Genomic DNA, 20472 nt, shown 5'->3' with positions numbered 1-20472 from the left:
CTGGACAACTAAAGAGGGCCCCTAAGGGCTGCCGCTGCAATTGTTCCACCCTAAGGGACCCCTTACAAAGCACATTACAGGGTGCCATTGCAAGCTGCATGTCTTGGTGCAGACCAAAGTGAAAGCACAACGTGGCACACAGCCTGTGTGCCCTGTCCCCTAACACTTCATGCAATATATGTAAGTTGCCCCTCCAGCAGGCCCTACAGCCCTAAGACAGGGTGCATTATATTACATGTGAGGGCGTATCTGCACAAGCAGGTATGCCCCTGCTATGTCTTTTCGATTCTCAAACATAGTATATGACCAGGGAAGACATTTTTAATACATGTGCTGGACACTGGTCACTATGAATTCCCCAGCTACGTGATGGCTTCACAGAAGACAGGAATGTTTGGTATCCAACATCTCGTATTGTTGAAGCCACACTGATGCCAGTGTTGGATTTACCAATACATGCACCCAAAGGGAACCTTAGAGGTGCCCCCTGAAAACCTACCAACTACTAGTGTGTTAACTGACCGATCCTGACCAGTTTGGCCACCTTAGCCACATTTCAGACCTCCTAAATTGAATGCCAGCACTTTGGGAGGCCGGAGAGTAAACCCTGACTTGGGTGGGGTGTTGACAATTCCTCCAGGCAGGCTGGACATTCCAGTGTGGGAAGCTTCAAAGACCTAGCTGCCTTTGTAATGCGGCCCAGGTCTCTTCAAATCGTGGAGATGACCAGTCCCTCTGCCCTGACCCCACTTCTTGGCAGCAAGACAGACGGGAAAATTAGTCAGATTAGGTGTGCCCACTTCATGCCAGATAGCCCCCCCCACCCCCCTGCCGACCCAGCGCCCCCACACCCCCTACCCTGGCAGGTGGACGAGCTGAAGTGGATACCACTTTTTGAATTCCTAAATCTTGTTTTGTCTGGAATCGTACTTCTAGTTTCAGGGTTATGCCTTCTTCCCAACGGAAGTGGTCATAGAGAGGGTATAGTCACCCTAAAGGTGGGTAACCAATTGCCTGCCACCTGGCACTCCCTGTAATTCCCCTAAATTGAGTATTTAAGTGGCACTCCTGGACCCAATAACTCAGATCTAAGGACACTGAAGAGTCTCACCTGCAGAAGAGGAGAAAAGAAGCAGCTGACCTGGTACCAACTCCTCCGGCCTGTCTGCAACCCTTGACTGACTCTGACCCAAAAGACTCATTCTGCAGCTGAACCTCCAGAAACCCAGGAGGACTACATGCCTCTGACAGATTAAAGGCTTCCATGAGCAGCGGACCTGCTTCCCAGCCAACTCTGCAGCCTCCAGGACCGCAAGTACCCGACCCCTGAAGTCACCACTGCACTCGCCGTCACCAACCTGTATGGGAGTGGACCTCCAGTGCCATCAAGGTTCCCCAGCTCCCCCAAGTTGGAGTCCATGTTTTTTCTGCTCCTGGATAGCCCGCCTGCAGCCTTTGACCTTCCTACTGAACTTCGATGTTACTTGGACAGCCAGTCGTTCCTCCACCTAGACTGTGTACTCCTGCTGTTAGAAGAAATTTGTGGCTTGGTGTTCTGACTGAAATGCCAATCTCCTCTCAGCTCCCTCTTTCTCAGGTTCTTCTCTTTATTCTATCTCTGGCCCAGCAGGGCTATGCCGTGGGCACTCATAAGGGTTATCTTTCTGCTATCTCTGTGTTACTTAGATTGCCTGATCAACACTTTCTCTTCAAATCTCCAATTGTACATAGATTATTGACTGGTTTAGTTCATCCCCCCCCCCCCCCCCCCACTCCCCTCACACTGCCTGTGGCATAGGTAAGTCAACCGTCTAGCAGGCCTTACAGCCCTAAGGCAGGGTGCACTATACCACAGGTGAGGGCATAGGTCCATGAGCACGATGTCCCTACAGTGTCTAAGCAAAACCTTAGACATTGTAAGTGCAGGGTAGCCATAAGAGTATATGGTCTGGGAGTTTGTCAAACACGAACTCCACAGCACCATAATGGCTACACTGAAATCTGGGAAGTTTGGTATCAAACTTCTCTGCACAATAAATGCACACTGATGACAGTGTGCAATTTATTGTAAAATACACCCAGAGGGCATCTTAGAGATACCCCCTGAAAACATACCCAACTTCCAGTGTGGACTGACTAGTTTTTGCCAGCCTGCCACACACCAGACATGTTGCTGGCCACATGGGGAGAGTGCCTTTGTCACTCTGTGGCCAGGAACAAAGCCTGTACTGGGTGGAGGTGCTTCTCCCCTCCCCCTGCAGGAACTATAACACCTGGCGGTGAGCTTCAAAGGCTCACCCCTTTTGTTACAGCGCCACGGCATCCCAGCTAGTGGAGATGCCCGCCCCTCCTGCCACTGCCCCCACTTTTGGTGGCAAGGCTGGAGGAAATAATGAGAAAAACAAGGCGTCGTCACCCCCCCAGCCAGGACAGCCCCTAAGGTGTCCTGAGCTGAGGTGACTCTTACTTTTAGAAATCCTCCATCTTGTGGATGGAGGATTCCCCCAATAGGATTAGGGATGTGCCCCCCTCCCCACAGGGAGGAGGCACAAAGGGGGTGTAGCCACCCTCAAGGACAGTAGCCATTGGCTACTGCCCTCCCAGACCTAAAAACACCGCTTAATTCAGTATTTAGGGGCTCCCAGAACCATGGAAGACGGATTCCTGCTACCTAAAGAAGGACTGCTGACCTGAAGCCCTGCAGTGAAGACAGAGACAACTGATTTGGCCCCAGCCCCACTGGCCTGTCTCCCTACTTCGACAAAAACTGCAACAGCGACGCATCCAACAGGGACCAGCGACCTCTGAAGCCTCAGAGGACTGCCCTGCATCCAAAGGACCAAGAAGCTCCCGAAAACAGCGACCCTGTTCAACAAACTGCAACTTTCTGCAACAAAGAAGCAACTTTAAAGACTTCACGTTTCCCGCCGAAAGCGTGAGCCTTTCCACTCTGTACCCGATGCACCTGGATCGACCAGCGGAAAACTAACACTAGAGGGAGGCCTCCCCGGCGACTGTGAGCCCGTGAGTAGCCAGAGTTGACCTCCCCCCTGAGCCCCCACAGCGACGCCTGCAGAGGAAATCCAGAGGCTCCCCCTGACCGCGACTGCCTACAACAAGGAACCAGACGCCTGGAACCAGCACTGCACCCGCAGCCCCCAGGACCTGAAGGAACCAAACTCCAGTGCAGGAGCAGCCCCCAGGCAATGCTCTGCCTAGCCCAGGTGGTGGCTATCCCGAGGAGCCCCCCTGTGCCTGCCTACATTGTTGAAAAGACCCCTGGGTCTCCCCATTGCTTTCTACACAAAACCAGATGCCTGTTTGCACTCTGCACCCGGCCGCCCCTGTGCCACTGAGGGTGTACTTTCTGTGCCTGCTTGTGTCTCCTCCCGGTGCCCTACAAAACCCCCCTGGTCTACCCTTCGAGGAACTGTTAATTTTTGTACTGTGTCCACTTTTAAAATAGCGTATTGCCATTTTTGCCAAAACTGTACATGCTATTGTGATTATTCAAAGTTCCTAGAATACCTGAGTGAAATAACTTTCATTTGAAGTATTACTTGTAAATCTTGTACCTGTGGTTCTTAAAATAAACTAAGAAAATATATTTTTCTGTATAAAAACCTATTGGCCTGGAATCAGTCTGAGTGTGTGTTCCTCATTTATTGCCTGTGTGTGTACACCAAATGCTTAACACTACCCTCTGATAAGCCTGCTGCTCGACCACACTACCACAAAATAGAGCATTAGAATTATCTCTTTTTGCCATTATCTTACCTCTAAGGGGAACCCTTGGACTTTGTGCACACTATTTCTTACTTTGAAAAAGTATATACAGAGCCATCTTCCTACAGTTTCCTTTCACTTATTGACAGTAAGTGGGCACTAAGGGGTGTTTGAGGAGCGAGCAGATGGGTTACTTTTCACAGGGTTTCTCCTTCTAATGGAATGACCAACTCCCACCTTGTACACTTTTTGGGACTTCTTCCCTTTCTTAAAGTTCAAGTTGAAGACGAGTAATTTACTTGCTTCTGACCCACTTCTGCTACCATTCAGTTTTTTCGGCAAGTGGTTTCGGTGATGTTGGTCATCCTAGCAGTCTCAGACAATATTATTTACCACAGGCCACTGAAAGGGCAAAGTTTAAGTTTGCACTGGTTAGAATTCCTCAAAGGCTGTGACTGCATCCAGTGAAACACCACCACAGTTAATACCAGAAGAGAATGTGAAGGTTGACATCAAAGATTTGCGAGAACTTATTTGCTCCATATGCAGATGGTGGTTGACAAATTTAGGCCACGTTATTGCTGTGGTATTTAAGGTCCGATACCTGACTGTCTCATTCATGTTTATTGCAGTTATCATAACAGAATTTGTATCACACTTGTTTCATTGTACAGTGCGTTTAGATGGAACAGGGTTGAGGATCTTGAGGGAACTGTTTTGGGAAAAATTTAGGAAGGGGGAACTAGGAAAAAGTGACAATGGTAGGATTAGATTTTAAAGCTTCTCATTGGTATTAAAAAATTGTTCATGAGAACAATACAAACATTGTGTTGATGCTTACAAGAATTTCTACATTGCATATATGCTGTTCGATTTGGAAAGTCTCCTGTGACCGTAACAAACCTGTTCTTTTTTGTTTCTTTAATATGTGATTGAATAAGGAATTGGAGAAGTCTGTAAGGCCAGACACAAGCCTCGTGTCTGTTATGGCAGTCAACAATGAGATTGGGGTTAAACAACCTATAAAGGAAATTGGTAAGTCAAATGTGATTGTGTGCCATGCATACCCAGTTTAAAGAAATTTAAAACCGAAAGTGTCTTGGATTTTTAAATTTTTCCTTGTTAAATTGTTTGTGTTCCAAAAACATCTCTTAAAGCAGAGGTTCTTAATCACTGTTATCATGGATTGGTTTGGAATTTATGAATCTAAACCTCTTTCTAGGTTGATCTACAAGCTTTCAATAAACTAGCACCTTAGGAACAAAGAATAAACATCCACTGCAGGACACGGAATGACTATACATTACCTTTGACAAGTACCACTACCAACCTTCTTACACCCATAATCCGAGAATCTGGCCTCCCCATCAAGGGAAAAGTAAACACTACAGTGACTACATTTCAGTGGTCACTTGATACTAGCGAGTGGTGTGTGAAATAATGTTCATTACTTTTATTTATTTAAAAACAAAATGCATTTAGACCATGAGGGGAAAGCTTTAGACTAGTTACTGGCACCCATGTGGAACAATGCAATTCATACCCAATTACTTTGTTTTTCATTTGGCTACTTACCTCACATTTCCACTTACTACCCATTTAACTCTGCATACTAGGCCATAATGTTTTACCTGTATAGACAGACTACCACTGCAGGCTACTTCTAAACCTTGCAATTTTAAATGTCTGACTAATATGTACAAGGTTTGAAAAATTAACTTCAGTAAACAGACTATACCTAGTGCCAGGTAATTGGTTATTCATTATTTTGTTCTTTAAACTGTAATCTTTCTTTAAGATTGATTATTTCAGCACCTCCTGGCAAAGGAGGAGAGTACCTAATGATCATAAATGTGTTTAATTTCTTTCTACGTGAACAAAGAGCTTGTCTTTTTTTAATGACAAAATGGGCACAAGCCCTTACATTTTTCTGGAATTTTTTTTTTTTTTTTTTTTTTTTTTTTTTTTTCATAGATTTTTCAAGCTTGAATATTCTCCATTGTCAGTCTGGGAACCTGATTACATTAGGCTGAATAGCAGTCTTTCTACTGTCTTGACTAACATTATATGAACACTTTCCATACACAGCCTATCCAAATATTTACACTACCCACATTTTAGCCAATTAGATGGTCTGACACTGGGGCTCCAACAACCAGATTTTTCCACCATTCATGTGTGTGAGGATCCCTCTAAAGTTAATAATCTCTATCTACCAAGGAATCTCCAGGCATAAAAGTTAGGCTTGCAACAACCTTGACCCTTATACATTTCAGACCCATTGAGAGAAGGTTTGGGTATGGAATGCAATGTGTTAGGAATGAAGAACAGTCCCAAGACTGTGCTGAAGTTGTTGTAAGAGGCACAAGGTACTGCTGCTGATGATGAAGAGACTCCTGAGTTTTAAAGGACTTCAGAAACATAAATGGGGTTGTGCCCATGTAAGACTTCTTGACAGATGCCATCTGGGGAGCAAGCACATCGAAAAACATATAAAACTTCTGTGGGTAGACATTTATTCTCAAGGAAAACCCATCAATCTTCACACCAGCAGCAACATTTGAAACAGAAAAAGTTGAGATTCAAGACCCTATCATTTCTATCAAATCCCCCCCACCCTGGAAACCACAGACCTAAATGATAGACGATCTTCTCACATGTGAGATCCTGGAACACAGTATTAAGAAAGGTTACTGTTTTTAGTCAACTCAATAAATATAAATCACGCCCAAGAAAGGCAACAATTTATCTCTTGTTTACATAGTACAAGGCAGACAAAACACTTAGCTGAAAAATATCCCCTAGAAAAACAGTGTAATAAAAAAAAAACACAGGAAATGGTGCCCAAATGTAAAACAGGGCCCATAGTGCAAACTGACCGGCGCCTTTTTAGTATCATGGCATACTTTCCTATTCCATCAACCTAGGGATTTCAGTTATGCAGCTCTCTCTTTCTGCTCTTTGAGGAAGATCCTAAGCACAACCGTGCTTTAGCTAAAATGGTTTGTTGTGTACTCTCCTTGTTAGTATTCAACCTACCTTTTAAGTCACTGTCGGTTCTTTTTGATAAATGCTTAGTATGTGTAGTGTCAATGTCTAGAAATGATGACCAGGCAGTCCCTGTTTGTTTTGTTGTCATGACAATCACTACATCAAGAGCTGTGGCGTTTGTCAGAAGCTGTTGTATAAGAGACTAAGGTATAGAGCAGGGTTTTGCATCAGGGCTGAGAAAAGGGAACTTTGACCTAGGGGTGTCTCGTTCAGAGCCCACTTCTGCATTGCAGGGGAGAGATCAATGTTCTACCCACTCTTCCTCCCATGATGTCCCTTATGCCATTTCAGGAAGGTGAGTGGGCAGCAAGGTGTAGTCACTGGCACTCCGAAATCTGACCAATATTGAGAGGTATTTCAGATCTCACTGAAGCTTTATATTTCATAACATAGCCATTCTTCAGTGTTGAGTGGCTTGGAGTTCTCTGTTATTGTTGGGGCACCCTGTCTCTCATGGTCTCTGTGATGAGAGGTAGGTGACCTTCTGCGGGTGCTCCTGAAAGAGGGTTGTGCTGCCTTCTCAGTCTCTGATAGGTCTTGCTGATGTTGGTGATTGCTGTCTCAGTGGAGAATAAGACCCATCCCCATTCAACACCAGTTGCTCATTAAAGGGATCTCGTCTTCAGTAACCCTCTCAACCTTCTTCAGAGGTCCCAGTCACACTTCAGATCGTGTATCATTGTCCGGAAGAAGTGACTCCTCGTAGTGACCATCCTCATAGGTCTCGGCATGAAGAGGAGCCTTAATAGAACTATCCTAGACGTCAGATCAGTCTCCCTGCCCTAGGAGAGGAAGATTGTGTAGATCTTCGCAACTATAATTAGAATTGGACTATTTGGTCATCGGATTTATTTCATTTAAATTAGATTTTCCTGACTCACTTTGGTCTATAATCTCACCTACTGGTGATCTTGTAGGCTTTCTTGAGCTCTCAAATAAAGCAAAGAAGAAACTTACAGACAACTATGCTCGCAAGAATTTCTCTGTACTTTCTGTTAAGACGCCACAAAACGAAATTTAGATCTGCCAATTCTGATCCTAAGTTACTGAGGTCAGTGTTTCCTGCAGGTTTCTTTGTTTGTGGCTGCAGTAAAGCAAAATTTTTGTTTGGCGGGCTTGACTTAACTGGATCTGCCAGAAGAATAAAGAAAAATATGGGATGCTTTTGGCTGAAACGTTTGTCAAACCTCGGTGGTATTGTGAAAGTCGTCATTTTCTCTGCCCTTTTTAGTCACTACGATAAAAAAAAAATTGAGGGGCATTCCTAATGACTCGAACATGCAATGTTGACACCTTCATGTACATCAGAAGGTGATTTTGTTGCCCTTTTATGCAAGGTCTCTTTTCAGACCTCAAGCAAGATGAAATACAAAATATAAAGACTGAAGCAGAGATCTTGAAGTCTGTTGTCTGAAAAAGGGGGAGATCTTGTGTGTGTGTGTGTGTGTGTGTGTGTGTGTGTGTGTGTGTGTGTGTGTGTTCAAATCTTTCAGCATGTGGGAATGACAATTGCAAGAGCAGAAACAAACAAAAAAACAGCAGCCCTCTTAGGGGCAGGTCTTCTAGAGGAAGGAGTAGTGGCCATCAGCCATCCAGTGCTACAGGGAAGACTCCTGCAAGGCAAAGTCTCGATCATCTAGCCTCTACCAACCGTCCTATGGTGTGGCAGGGAATCAAAGGGTATGTGTGCTAGTCATTGCGTGGAATGAGTACACAATCATGTTTTCCAGCTCTCCTCCTCAGATTCCATTGTGGGGGTTCACAATGTGATTGAATCCCGCAGTTCTGGGCTAGTGTCAAGCTTCAGCTGAAGACTTAGACCCCCAGAATTCCAGTTTTTTCACAGTGGCGACGGAAGTGGTAGTAATGAGCTGGGACTTCGATTAGAATACTAGCTCTAATTCCGAGGATGCCCGGGTACCAAAGACCCTCTGAGCAGTAGCAGTTAGGGCGAATAACACTGAAAAAAACGCAAGGACAGAAAAATCAGCCTGGATCCTCTTCGTAAGCATCTCACCCAAAAGGGAAACCAGAAAGGTTGAAAACAAGAAGGGAGCTAATACAACTATGAATCATAGCCAGGCATACAAACGTGTGCAGTGAAGTATGCGTTCTACCACTTTTGTACCAGAAGTGAATTTCAAAATGCTATTTCCCAGTCTTCCTTAGTTTATAGTTGGTTCCTTGTTCGTACCAGACAGAGAATAACCTGATATAAAGTGTGACAATGCAACATTGTGAAAGCTTATGGATTATACCCTTGGGTCTCAATCCACATTATTGTCTCCAGTGTGCCCTTTGTCGGGTGTTTGTAGGAGGAATTCCTAAAAAGCAGCTGGTTCAGGAGACTCGAACACTCTTTTAAAGGTGCAGTATTGCCAGTGATGGACCATTAATGGTACTGGGGGTTTAATTCATATAATTTCCTAATCAAGAAGAGTGGGGTCCACAGCAAAATTACTACTCTGCTTTAGGCCTAAAGAAGACGAACAAGTGAGTGAAAAGGGGAATAATTGGAATTTTGAACTTCATGTACCCATTTGTACAAGTCACAGAAACCGTATAAGGCTCAACATTGGCAATCATCATCAGTACTAGGTTCTCTCTCTTTTTGGACTAAAACCAGTTCCTATAGCTTGTTCAAAAGTTGGAGCGGACATTCTAGCTTACCCTGCAAGAAAGGAGTGTTAATTTAACCCCTTTTCAAATAACGGTTACACAAAACTTTGTTTCAGCCTGAGCTGACAGTAAAGCTACTTTTAAAATTTGGTTTTAATGTGAAAGAAAACTAGTCCAGATTGATGGCAAAGCAAATAATTCAAAGGAATGGCCATGTGTGGTACTAGACACACAAGTAGGATAAGTGCAACTTCTCTTCCAGGGGATCCTCATCAATAGTCATAAACATTGAATATTCCCGCCCTTGTGCGGGGACCCCGGAGCATATATATATAAAATACATACATATTATCATGTGTAAAACAGCAATGCAGGCTATAATCATAAATAGGCTAAAATGCTTTATTTCTATGCAAGTTTTTTTTTTTTTTTTTTTTTTTTTTTTTTTATATTATATTATAAAATCACAATAGATCATAAATATCTACCTAAGCCCCAAAAACTGGACTTAGGGAAGTAAACAGCAGTAAATAGCAGAGAAAAAATAGAAAAAACCACATTGAAAAACAATGAAGCATTCTTAGCCAATAGGCTGCATGCAGGTTAACACAGGAGAACCATAAAAACTTTGGCACCGTGCCTTTAAGACCCTGAGCACCTCCAGTATCCCACCATGCCTCAGGGGTGAAGGGAAGGTGACAGTTGGTTCACAGTTAGGTCAGTTCTTTTTTCCGGCTTCTTCTGAGAGGATCCTGGAGCATTGAGCTCTCAGTTTTTCTGAGTTTTCCTCAGAAAAATTCTTTAAAAAAGCGTTTTTCACTTTTCACTCGACAAGTAATATCTTTGTCTGAGCTAGGAAGGTTTTTTCTGACAGAAAAATGCCTTCTCTTTTTGTAAAATGTCCCTCTTGTGGGAAGAAGAAAGCCCAGTCAGACCCACACTCTCTGTGTATTGTCTGCCTGCCACAGAGTCACTGTCCTGACACCTGCAAGTATTGTAAGAACATGTCAAGGAGGACTCTCAAAGACAGAGAGAAGATCAGGCTACATGGGCTTCAGGAGAGGAAAAAGTCAACATCCTCTTCACTTCCCAGACCTACAGCAGAAGGAATGGCCCGTTCGACGTCGACAGGTAGGATTGTACCTGTTTGTTCTCCATCGACGTCATCGGCACCACCGTCTCACCGGCATAGATCGCCGTCGACGGCGACCAGACCGACGTCGAGGGACAAAACGTCGAAGCATGGACACAGGGGTACATCTCCGTCGACGGCAGGCCGCCGTTCGGCGTCGAGTCATCTCCGGCGCTCCCGTTCGCCGTTGAGAACGTCTCACCCCTTGGCGTCGAAGGACACGACACCAAAAACACCTCGACGGCATGAACATCCGCCGTCGACCACTCGCCACTCAACGTCGAGACACACGACGGCGAGTAGGTCCAGGTCCCGTGATAGGCGATCGGCGTCAAGACACTCGACGGCAAGACCTCCGACGTCAGGACATTCGACGTCGAGAGCAGACCAGCCAGCGCAACCTTCGACGTCGAGGATACAATCGACGTCGACACAACCTTCAGCGGTGTCACAGGCAGTGGAGCCAGCGGACAAAGCTCCCTCACCGGTGGTCTCTATAAGGAGTGCATCATCCCATTCCAGAGCATCGGGGCATGTTTCTCCCATCACAGCATCCCCGGATTCACAATACTCGAGGATGTATTCTCCTACTGCCTCATTACCGAGAACGCCATCGCCTACAGCTAGAGCAGGACGGGCTCGTTCTGCTTCTCGTCAGCCGACCACAAGACCTGCACACTCTGCTACAGCCTCTCGGAGCAGGTCCCGTTCCCGAAGGAGAACCAGGTCACGAACACCACGCAGAAGATCACCTTCTTGGTCTTCTTCAGGATCGTCTGTGGGGCGCTACTCCCCCACACTCACAGATTCTCCACCTGCTAGGATTTCCCCGGTGGATGATATCACCACTTTTAATGAGGTTCTTCTAAGGGGAGCGCAGAAGCTAAATATTGAGGTACCAGAGCCGGCCACCTCATCCTCAGTTATCTTTGAGACCCTACAACACAGATCAGTCTCGAGAAAACTGCTGCCACTAGTACCGGGTTTGCTGCAACCGACTATGGACACTTTTCTGTCTCCAGCCACTCTCAAGTCTGCCCCGGCTAGGATTCAAAAGAAATACAAAGCTCCGGAACAAGATCCTTTATTCCTGCGGAAGGATCCGCCACCGGACTCTGTGATCTTAGCCGCAGCCAGAAAAACACACTCTGTGGCATCATCTTCCACAGTCCCCCCGGATAAGGAGAGCAGACACCTAGACTCTCTGGGGAGAAAGATGTGCGGTACGGCGGCATCTGCTATGAAGGTCTCCAGCGCCTCAGCACTTCTGGGCAGATATGACCGCTCTCTGTGGGACTCACTCCACAGATTTACAGAAAAGTTGCCCAGGGAAGATAGACAGGACTTCCAGGAAATCTTGCAGGAAGGGGGCCTAGTATCTAACCAGGTCATCAGCGCGGCGGCAGACGGGGCGGATTTGGCTGCGCATGGGTATGCGCACGGAATCTGCGCTAGGAGGTCTTCCTGGCTACGGCTCACGGGTCTGAAGCAGGAAGCACAGCAGCGCATTTTGAACCTCCCATTCAGCGGGAGTTCGTTGTTCGGTACCCACGCGGATGAAGAGATGGCCCGAATGAAAACGGAAGTCGACACGATGAGGGCAGTGGGCCTGGAACGTAAAAAAGACTTCAGGCGGAGGTACAGGCCGTATGACAGACGACCATTCCAGCAGAGGGTTCAAACCCCTCACTGGTCTCAAAGGCCACAACAACGACAGGGACGTCCCCTGTTTCAGGCACGTAGACCCACAAGAGACCGAGGGTCAAGTAGACCTCAACAGTCTACAGCAAAGACGCCATCAAAGCAATGAGGCATTGCTTCCCTCAGCACTGTGCACCACTCCGGTGGGGGGAAGTGTTACGCATCATCTTCGCGAGTGGCACTCAATCACAAAAGACAAATGGGTGCTCAATATTGTCGAACATGGCTATTCTCTCCTTTTCAAAAAACCTCCTCCACACTTGCCGCCAGCAAGGTGTTTTCCTTCTCATCTCAGCCTGCTACGCAAGGAAGTTCTCGCACTCCTACAAAAGAAAGCTGTAGAAAAGGTTCCTCCGGCACAAAAAGGAAAAGGGGTGTACTCCCGTTACTTTCTGGTGGCGAAAAAAGGTCAACAGGGCCTCTTCAGACCAATTCTGGACTTACGGCTCCTGAACAAGTACATAAGAAAACAAAAGTTCAGGATGCTAGCCCTTCACCAGATTGTCCCGCAACTGCATCAGGGAGACTGGATGTGCTCCATCGATCTACAGGATGCATATTTTCACATCCCAATAGCAACCAAACATCGGAAATTTTTACGTTTCCAGATAGCGTCACAGCACTACCAATTCAGAGTCCTTCCATTCGGCCTGAAGTCTGCACCCCGAGTCTTTTCAAAATGTGTAGCAGTGGTAGCGGCACACCTTCGAAGACAAAAAATATTCGTCTATCCCTACCTGGACGACTGGCTAGTGAAGGCCTCATCTCCGGATCAGGCGAGAAAACATCGAGATATCGTTCTAAGAACTTTCGAGTCTCTAGGTCTTCAAATCAACCACGACAAGTCAACCTTGATTCCAACACAAAACCTCCGCTACCTGGGAGCGATACTAAACACAGAGCTCCAAAGAGTGTATCCTTCGGAGGAACGACTTTTATCAATCCACAGGAAGTGTCAACATCTATTAACAGCCGATGCACCTACAGCTCGTCAGGTGACATCGCTTCTGGGCTCCATGGCTTCATGCATCTTCATTGTCCCGAATGCCAGGCTACGCATGAGGCCCCTTCAGGAGGCATTAGAGAACAATTGGAGCCAAAAGACTGGTCACTGGGAGGACAGAGTTCGACTACCAACAGTGGCTTTTCAATCACTACAATGGTGGATGCACAGACCTCACCTGTCGATAGGTTCTCCGTTTCACCAGACAATTCCAGTCGACACTCTGGTGACGGATGCGTCTCTTCAGGGTTGGGGTGCTCATCTGGGTTCCTTCCAAGCTCAGGGTCTGTGGTCCGACAAGGAAAAGAACTATCACATAAATCTACTGGAACTCAGAGCAGTCCATCTGGCTCTCAAATCTTTCTCTCCATTGGTTCAGGGGAAATCTATCCTAGTTCAGACAGACAATACAACCACAATGTATTACCTGAACAAACAGGGGGGAACAAGATCACTACCTCTGTCTCGAGAATCCCAAACGATATGGCATTGGCTCCTGGCCAGGGGAATGTCTATCACAGCGGTACACCTGCCAGGTCAGCAAAACGTAGAGGCAGATTTCCTGAGCAGACATCTGGAAGACGCGCACGACTGGGTGCTACACGACGAAGTCGTCGAGGACATCTTCGGTCAATGGGGTCGACCTCAGTTGGATCTCTTTGCAGACGAAACAAACAAAAAATGCCCAGACTTCGCGTCCAGGTTCTGCCGTCCGGGATCTCAAGGGAATGCCCTGTTGATCAACTGGTCAGGGACATTTCTCTACGCCTTTCCACCGATTCCCCTCATACCGGCAGTAATCAACAAATTTTACAAATCCAGAACCAGAATGATTCTGATAGCGCCACAATGGCCCCGCCAATTCTGGTACACGGACCTACTCAACTTATCGGAAAGACCTCACAGGAGGTTGCCGTGCAGACCGGATCTCCTGAGCAGGATGGAAGGCAGAATCCTACATCCCAACCTTCCCTCTCTGAGCTTGACAGCATGGCTCCTGAATTCCTACAGTATGGGCACCTAGGGCTCTCACAGGAGTGCATGAGCATCTTGAAAGAGTCAAAACGACCTTCCACGCGGCGTTCTTACGCTTTTAAGTGGAAGAGATTTTACATCTGGTGCTCTCAACAAGGTATAAATCCCATACGAGCTCAGGAGGACGTCATACTATCCTATTTACTTCATCTGGCGAAGTCTGGTCTGCAGGTATCTTCTATTAAGGTTCATTTATCTGCAATTACAGCGTATCGTAAGTCGCCTTCTCAGGAATCCTTCTTTACGATACCTGTAGTCAAGGATTTTTTAGAAGGCTTGAAAAAGGTTTTTCCTCCCATTCGGAGACCTTCTCCTCCATGGAAACTGAATGTAGTCCTGTCAAAACTTATGGGCCCTCCCTTTGAACCTATCCACAAGGCCTCTTTACAGCACCTTACATGGAAGACGGCTTTTTTGGTGGCCATTACTTCAGCGAGGAGGGTCAGCGAAATTCAGGCTCTGTCTTGTAGAGAACCGTACACGGTTTTTCACGATAATAGAGTGGTTCTGCGAACTCACCCATCTTTCCTTCCGAAGGTGGTGTCAGAATTCCATATCAATCAGACTATATCTTTACCGACTTTCTTTCCCAATCCGGAGACTCCGGCTGAGAAAGCATTGCATTCTTTAGACTTAAAAAGAGTGCTGAAATTCTATTTGGACAAAACAAAACCGATTAGACATTCTAACCATTTGTTTCTGAATTATGGTCATTTAAGAACAGGAGAGGCAGCGTCTAAACGAACTATATCAAGATGGATTGTGTCTTGTATTGTTAACACTTACCAACTGGCTAATAAGCAATTACTGGCTAGGCCAAAAGCGCATTCCACAAGGGGAAAAGCGGCTACTGCTGCCCTCCTTAACAATGTACCAATTTCCGAGATTTGTAAGGCTGCTACATGGAAGTCTGTGCATACCTTTACTAAGCATTACTGTTTAGACTCGGATGCAAGAGCGGATGCCCAGGTGGGGCAGGCCTCTCTTAGAAATCTATTTGCATGAATATGTATTCTTTCCTGCACTTCTTTCGGACAGTCCGCAGAGTTTAGGGATGGGCTTGCTAATCTATTCAATGTTTATGACTATTGATGAGGATCCCCTGGAAGAGAAGGATTAGTTACTTACCTGTAAATCCTAGTTCTCTTCCAGGGGTATCCTCATCAAAGTCATAAACAACCCACCCTCCTCCCCGGACTTAAGTCTCCTAGAAGTGCAGGACAGATTATCTTTCTGATCAGTTACACAGATTGTCACCGTAAAAAAGTACTGACCTAACTGTGAACCAACTGTCACCTTCCCTTCACCCCTGAGGCATGGTGGGATACTGGAGGTGCTCAGGGTCTTAAAGGCACGGTGCCAAAGTTTTTATGGTTCTCCTGTGTTAACCTGCATGCAGCCTATTGGCTAAGAATGCTTCATTGTTTTTCAATGTGGTTTTTTCTATTTTTTCTCTGCTATTTACTGCTGTTTACTTCCCTAAGTCCAGTTTTTGGGGCTTAGGTAGATATTTATGATCTATTGTGATTTTATAATATAATATAAAAAAAAAAAAAAAAAAAAAAACTTGCATAGAAATAAAGCATTTTAGCCTATTTATGATTATAGCCTGCATTGCTGTTTTACACATGATAATATGTATGTATTTTATATATATATGCTCCGGGGTCCCCGCACAAGGGCGGGAATATTCAATGTTTATGACTTTGATGAGGATACCCCTGGAAGAGAACTAGGATTTACAGGTAAGTAACTAATCCTTTCTGCACAAGACTTGTTTAGAATTGTAACTCTAGTCCAGGAGTATTTTAGGCAAAATTACAAATTTTCCCTAAAATTGAAAAAGCAGTACTTGCATATTGCTACCCAGTTGGACTGCTTAATGCAACAAACTAGGAATACCACACCAACACCACCCTAAACCCCCCCCCCCCGCCCCCCCCCCCCCCTCCCCACTGAGGAGCTAGATTCATGTTCCACCACACAAATCTGTCCAGATGGAATCTCTGCATACAATGCAGTTGTACAAAGAGCGGCCACCATCATGATATTGTGGTATAGGTAAAAAGACTTTAATAGTCACCTGACTTGAAAAAGCACACAGTATTTGCCAGTGCCTGAAACTTGGTTCATTCTCACCTGAAATAACATAATCATCCCTGTCAAGAAAATACCTGTTAGTCTGAGGGTTGAATTCATGTAGAAGTTGTAGTTTGTTCCATATATTGCTTCAGAGACCTTGGTCTTGCCGTTTTGTTTTAACTGTAAAGTGCACCGACACCCCCAATGTGAGTGGAGTTCTGCATACAAAATGGCCAGGGCACACAGATGTACTCAGATTATAGACTACTGATGGACTGTCTTTTGGTAAATGGATTGCCACAGATATAGCCATGAGTTGGCAATACAGCCAGTTCTGGCCCTGCTTATTAAGTATGACACTTTTCACTAGAAAGAGTTTAAAGATATTATGCCTCACCTTCCAGATTCACTACACAACCGAGCGCAGCCATCTTAAACAATTGCATTCCAACTGCATTCAGTGCAGTACGTAGGACCAGTTGCAGGCTCAGTACCAGGGTTTTCCTAAATTACCATGCTTTACTCAGTGCCTTGCGCAGGAAAGTCACACTTTTTTAAGAATGATTACTCCCACTTTTTACCTGTTTACCAGTTTGCTTAAACTGATGCAGCTAATCAGGACCCTAGTGATTGTGCTCTCCTCTAAGTTTGGTTTCTTTGGTGCCCCTTACGCCCCCCAAAATTGGCATACTGGTGTACCCTTGTAAGCCCCTAGTGTATGTTGCTTAAATACTCAGGGCATTGGTACACCAGGGGGCCCCCATGGGCTGCAGCATGTATTATGCCACCCATGGGAGCCCCTGCAAACTGTCTGCAGACCTGCCATTGCAGCCTGTGGGAAAAGGTGCATGCACGCTTTCATTGCTGGTCACTATCACCCCTGTGGTTGGCCCTTTCAGCCCAAATGGGCAGGTTCCTGTGTGTGAGGGCACCCCTGCACGAGCAGAGGTGCCCCTGCGAACTGCAGTTCCAATACACTGGACTACGTAAGTGCAGGGAAGCCATTCTACCTGTGTACTGGCCACAGGTCCGTACCTATGGTCCAGCTACATAATGGAAACTCCGAATCTAGGCATGTTTGATATCAAACATGTCAAAATCATATCCCAATACTAATGCTGGTATTGGTTGCATGATTCCATGCACTCTGGAGGCTCCTTAGACGACCCCTCAGTCTTGATCCTATAAGTCTTTGAGGGTTTGCAGGCAGCCATGCTGCTGCAGCCCCTCAGACAGGTTTCTTCCCTCTTGCTGCTTGGCCAGCCTAAGCAGGGGAAGGCAGAATAAAGGATTTCCTGTGGGAGAGGGGATGCAAATCCCTCTCACTTGGAAATAGGGGTTACAAGGCTGGGGAGGGGTAGCCTCCCCATGTCACTGGCTTGCTTTGAAGGGCACATTTGGTGCCCTCATTGCATAATCCGGTTTGCACCATTTCAGGGAAAGGAACTACTCCCCTGTCTATCACCACCCCAGGGGTAGTCCCCAGAGCCCCACCAGGTGGCCACTTGATTTGGCCATCTTGAAGACAAGGTGGGCAGAGATCCCTGGGAGCATCTGGTTGGTCAAGATATGTGACTAATGTCAGTGACCCCCTCTGATAGGTGGTCACTCTTCAGAGACCAGCCCCCTATTATGGCTATTTAGGTACTCCCTTGCAGGTGGGACCTCAGATTTGACGTGCAAGACTCCACCAGGACTCCACTTCATCGACCTCTTCTGCTCATGGCCACCGGGACCGCTGCTGGAATTCATAGGAACCAAACAAGCCTGCAACTCCAGAGATGACCTTTCCTTGCAACATTGTTTCTCCGGCTCCTTCCAGCATTTGCTACGTTTTCATGACAGCATCCTCTGGGGCCGGCAAGACTTTAGCTGCACAAAAGAAGCAAGAAATCATCTCCCTTGGAGTGAAGGAGTCACTCGGCTGCATCCGCATGCACCTAAAGCAACGACGTCTGGCTGCAGGGATCTACTCTCCACAAGAACTGTGTGGATCCTCCAACACAGGTGGTGGTTCTGAGTGGTCCTCTTGGTCTTCTCTGCCTTCTGTCCCACTTAGGAAACAGTGAGCCATTGCCTCTCCTTGCAGGATAGAATCCCTGTGCACCATGACTCTTGCAGCAACCAAGGCTTGTTGACTCCTGCTCAGAGGGATCATCAGGCTCCAAGTAGCCCCGGCCTCCAGCTCTGCAAATCTTCTTCTGTCCATATTTGCACTTGGCAAGGCTTGTTGGTGCTCCTCATGACTACCGACCCATCTGCAACCCGGCGACCTATGTGGGACATCTTCTGCACAACTCCAGCGACCTCTCTGTAGCCCCTGCACCCCACAGCTAATCTTCATTTTCTACCGTCGACCCGGATCTTCACCCACAGAAGGGTGGGCAGTGGCTCCTGCCCCAGCTGGACACTCCTACGGCAACTGGACTCTGTCCCCTTCTTTTGCAGGTCCTCTTCATCTGAAATCCACAGTTGGGTTCCACTGGGCTGGTCCTTTTCTTCCAAACTTCCTTTTCCAAGTCCCCTTGTTAGTCTTTGGGAAGACAGGTAACTTACCTCTGCTCTCTTGTTCGCTGGGGATCCCAAGTTCTCCCAGCTCCCTCCTAAGTATGCCACATCCTTGGGTGGGGGAGGGCTCACTTTGCATTTCACTATTTTACCTTATGGTTTGCCCCCCTATAGGGCCCTAGCTATTTTCTATGCTAATTCCTAATACTTACTGTGTGTGTATATATAGTGTGTACTTACCTCCAGTTGGGGGACTGCCTTTAAGCAATCTAGTTCAGTGTTACTGTAATAAAGTACCTTCATTTTTGCAGCGCTGTGTGGTTCCTTTCCTGTCAGATAAGTTACTGTGTGACTACTGTGCTATTGCAAGTGCTTTACTCCTCCACAATGTCTTGGCAGAGCCCTGGCTTCCTAGACACTGTAACAGGGGTTGCCTGGACCTGTTTATGCAAACACCATAGGTGTCCACTATACACCAGGCCAGCTTCCTACTCCTTGCCCTTCCATGCAGAAGGTCAGGTGAACTTGCTTAATCTGACTTTTGATCGGAAATGGGCAGCTAAAGTGATGGCGACACAGCAGAAGCAGCATCACCCTATTTTAGTTGGGCAGATTGGTGAGAGACATCCGGCCCTTTGTTAAAGACACTGTATTGGGCATAAACATTCTGTCAGTATCACCAGCTGTCCTCTTCAGTTCAAATAGGACTGTTCTTACAGGAACAGACCCTAGCTTATTGTGGAATTCAAGACACGGTTAAAAGCCTTAAGTTGAGCTTTTCTATAGGGCTACTATCAAGCAGTCCTTCTTCCCAAATGCTCTGCTTTCCTTCCTCTTGCTTGTGGTGGACCCCATGGATGCTATCCTAATTCGGACTTGCTTAAAATTTGTGATGCGTCCTTTGCTCATCTTATCACTTCAATTGGCCTCTCTTATGGCCGAGGATGGTGTAACCCTGATTGTCCTCAGGAAAGGGGACTGACTTGCAGGTAGCAAGGTGAGTGAAACTGAATCATTGACAAATTATTGACAAAACTGAGGTCATGATTATAGGTTGTCCTTCTAGCTTCTGGACATATTACATGTAGCTATGTAACCTAGGGCCTCTGCCCCTTGCTTTTTACACTGAAAAGATCTTCAGAGGGTTTTTCCAATCCTGCTCTGTGTTTTTAGACCTTTGACAATAACGTGTGCACTAGTTCGTTTTTCTGTCTCCAGATGCTTCACATGATCATCTATCGATTTTGTCTTTTGACAGTCCTACCTGGAATGTCCAATCAGTAATCTTGTCTCTGCTTAACTATTCGATCTCATTGTATTTTGGCCTCTATCAGTAGCTTGTTGATAGGCTTCAATTAGTGCAGAACTGTGCTGATGGGATGTTTAAGTATTCCATGCTTAGTATGTATGTCGCTGCACTGTAAAATTCTGCTTGGGCTCACAGTCAGTAAACATGCCTTTAAAATGTTTTACTTCTGACGCAAGGCCTCTGTAGGAAAGCACCCTTTTTGGCATGGTCAGACCCCACTTTTTACCTGGTTTCTGCTGTGGGTTCGACTGTTAGGGCACTGGTACCCTGCTTACTAGGTCTCCAGTGCCAGATTGCACAATTGCC

At 46.2% G+C, this 20472-nt stretch overlaps 1 protein-coding gene across 1 annotated transcript in view; it reads left to right on the top strand.

Moving 5' to 3' along the window:
- NFS1 (NFS1 cysteine desulfurase) overlaps positions 1-20472 on the top strand; it is a 651727-nt gene that overhangs the window by 271433 nt on the left and 359822 nt on the right. The window contains exon 6 of the mRNA XM_069243867.1: positions 4668-4761. Within this exon, the coding sequence (XP_069099968.1) occupies positions 4668-4761 (94 nt within the window). The remainder of the gene's footprint in view (positions 1-4667; positions 4762-20472) is intronic.

This window comes from Pleurodeles waltl, chromosome 7 (genome assembly GCF_031143425.1).
Source record: "Pleurodeles waltl isolate 20211129_DDA chromosome 7, aPleWal1.hap1.20221129, whole genome shotgun sequence".
Classification (NCBI taxonomy): Eukaryota; Metazoa; Chordata; class Amphibia; order Caudata; family Salamandridae; genus Pleurodeles; species Pleurodeles waltl.
This window is presented reverse-complemented; position numbering and strand designations above follow the sequence as displayed.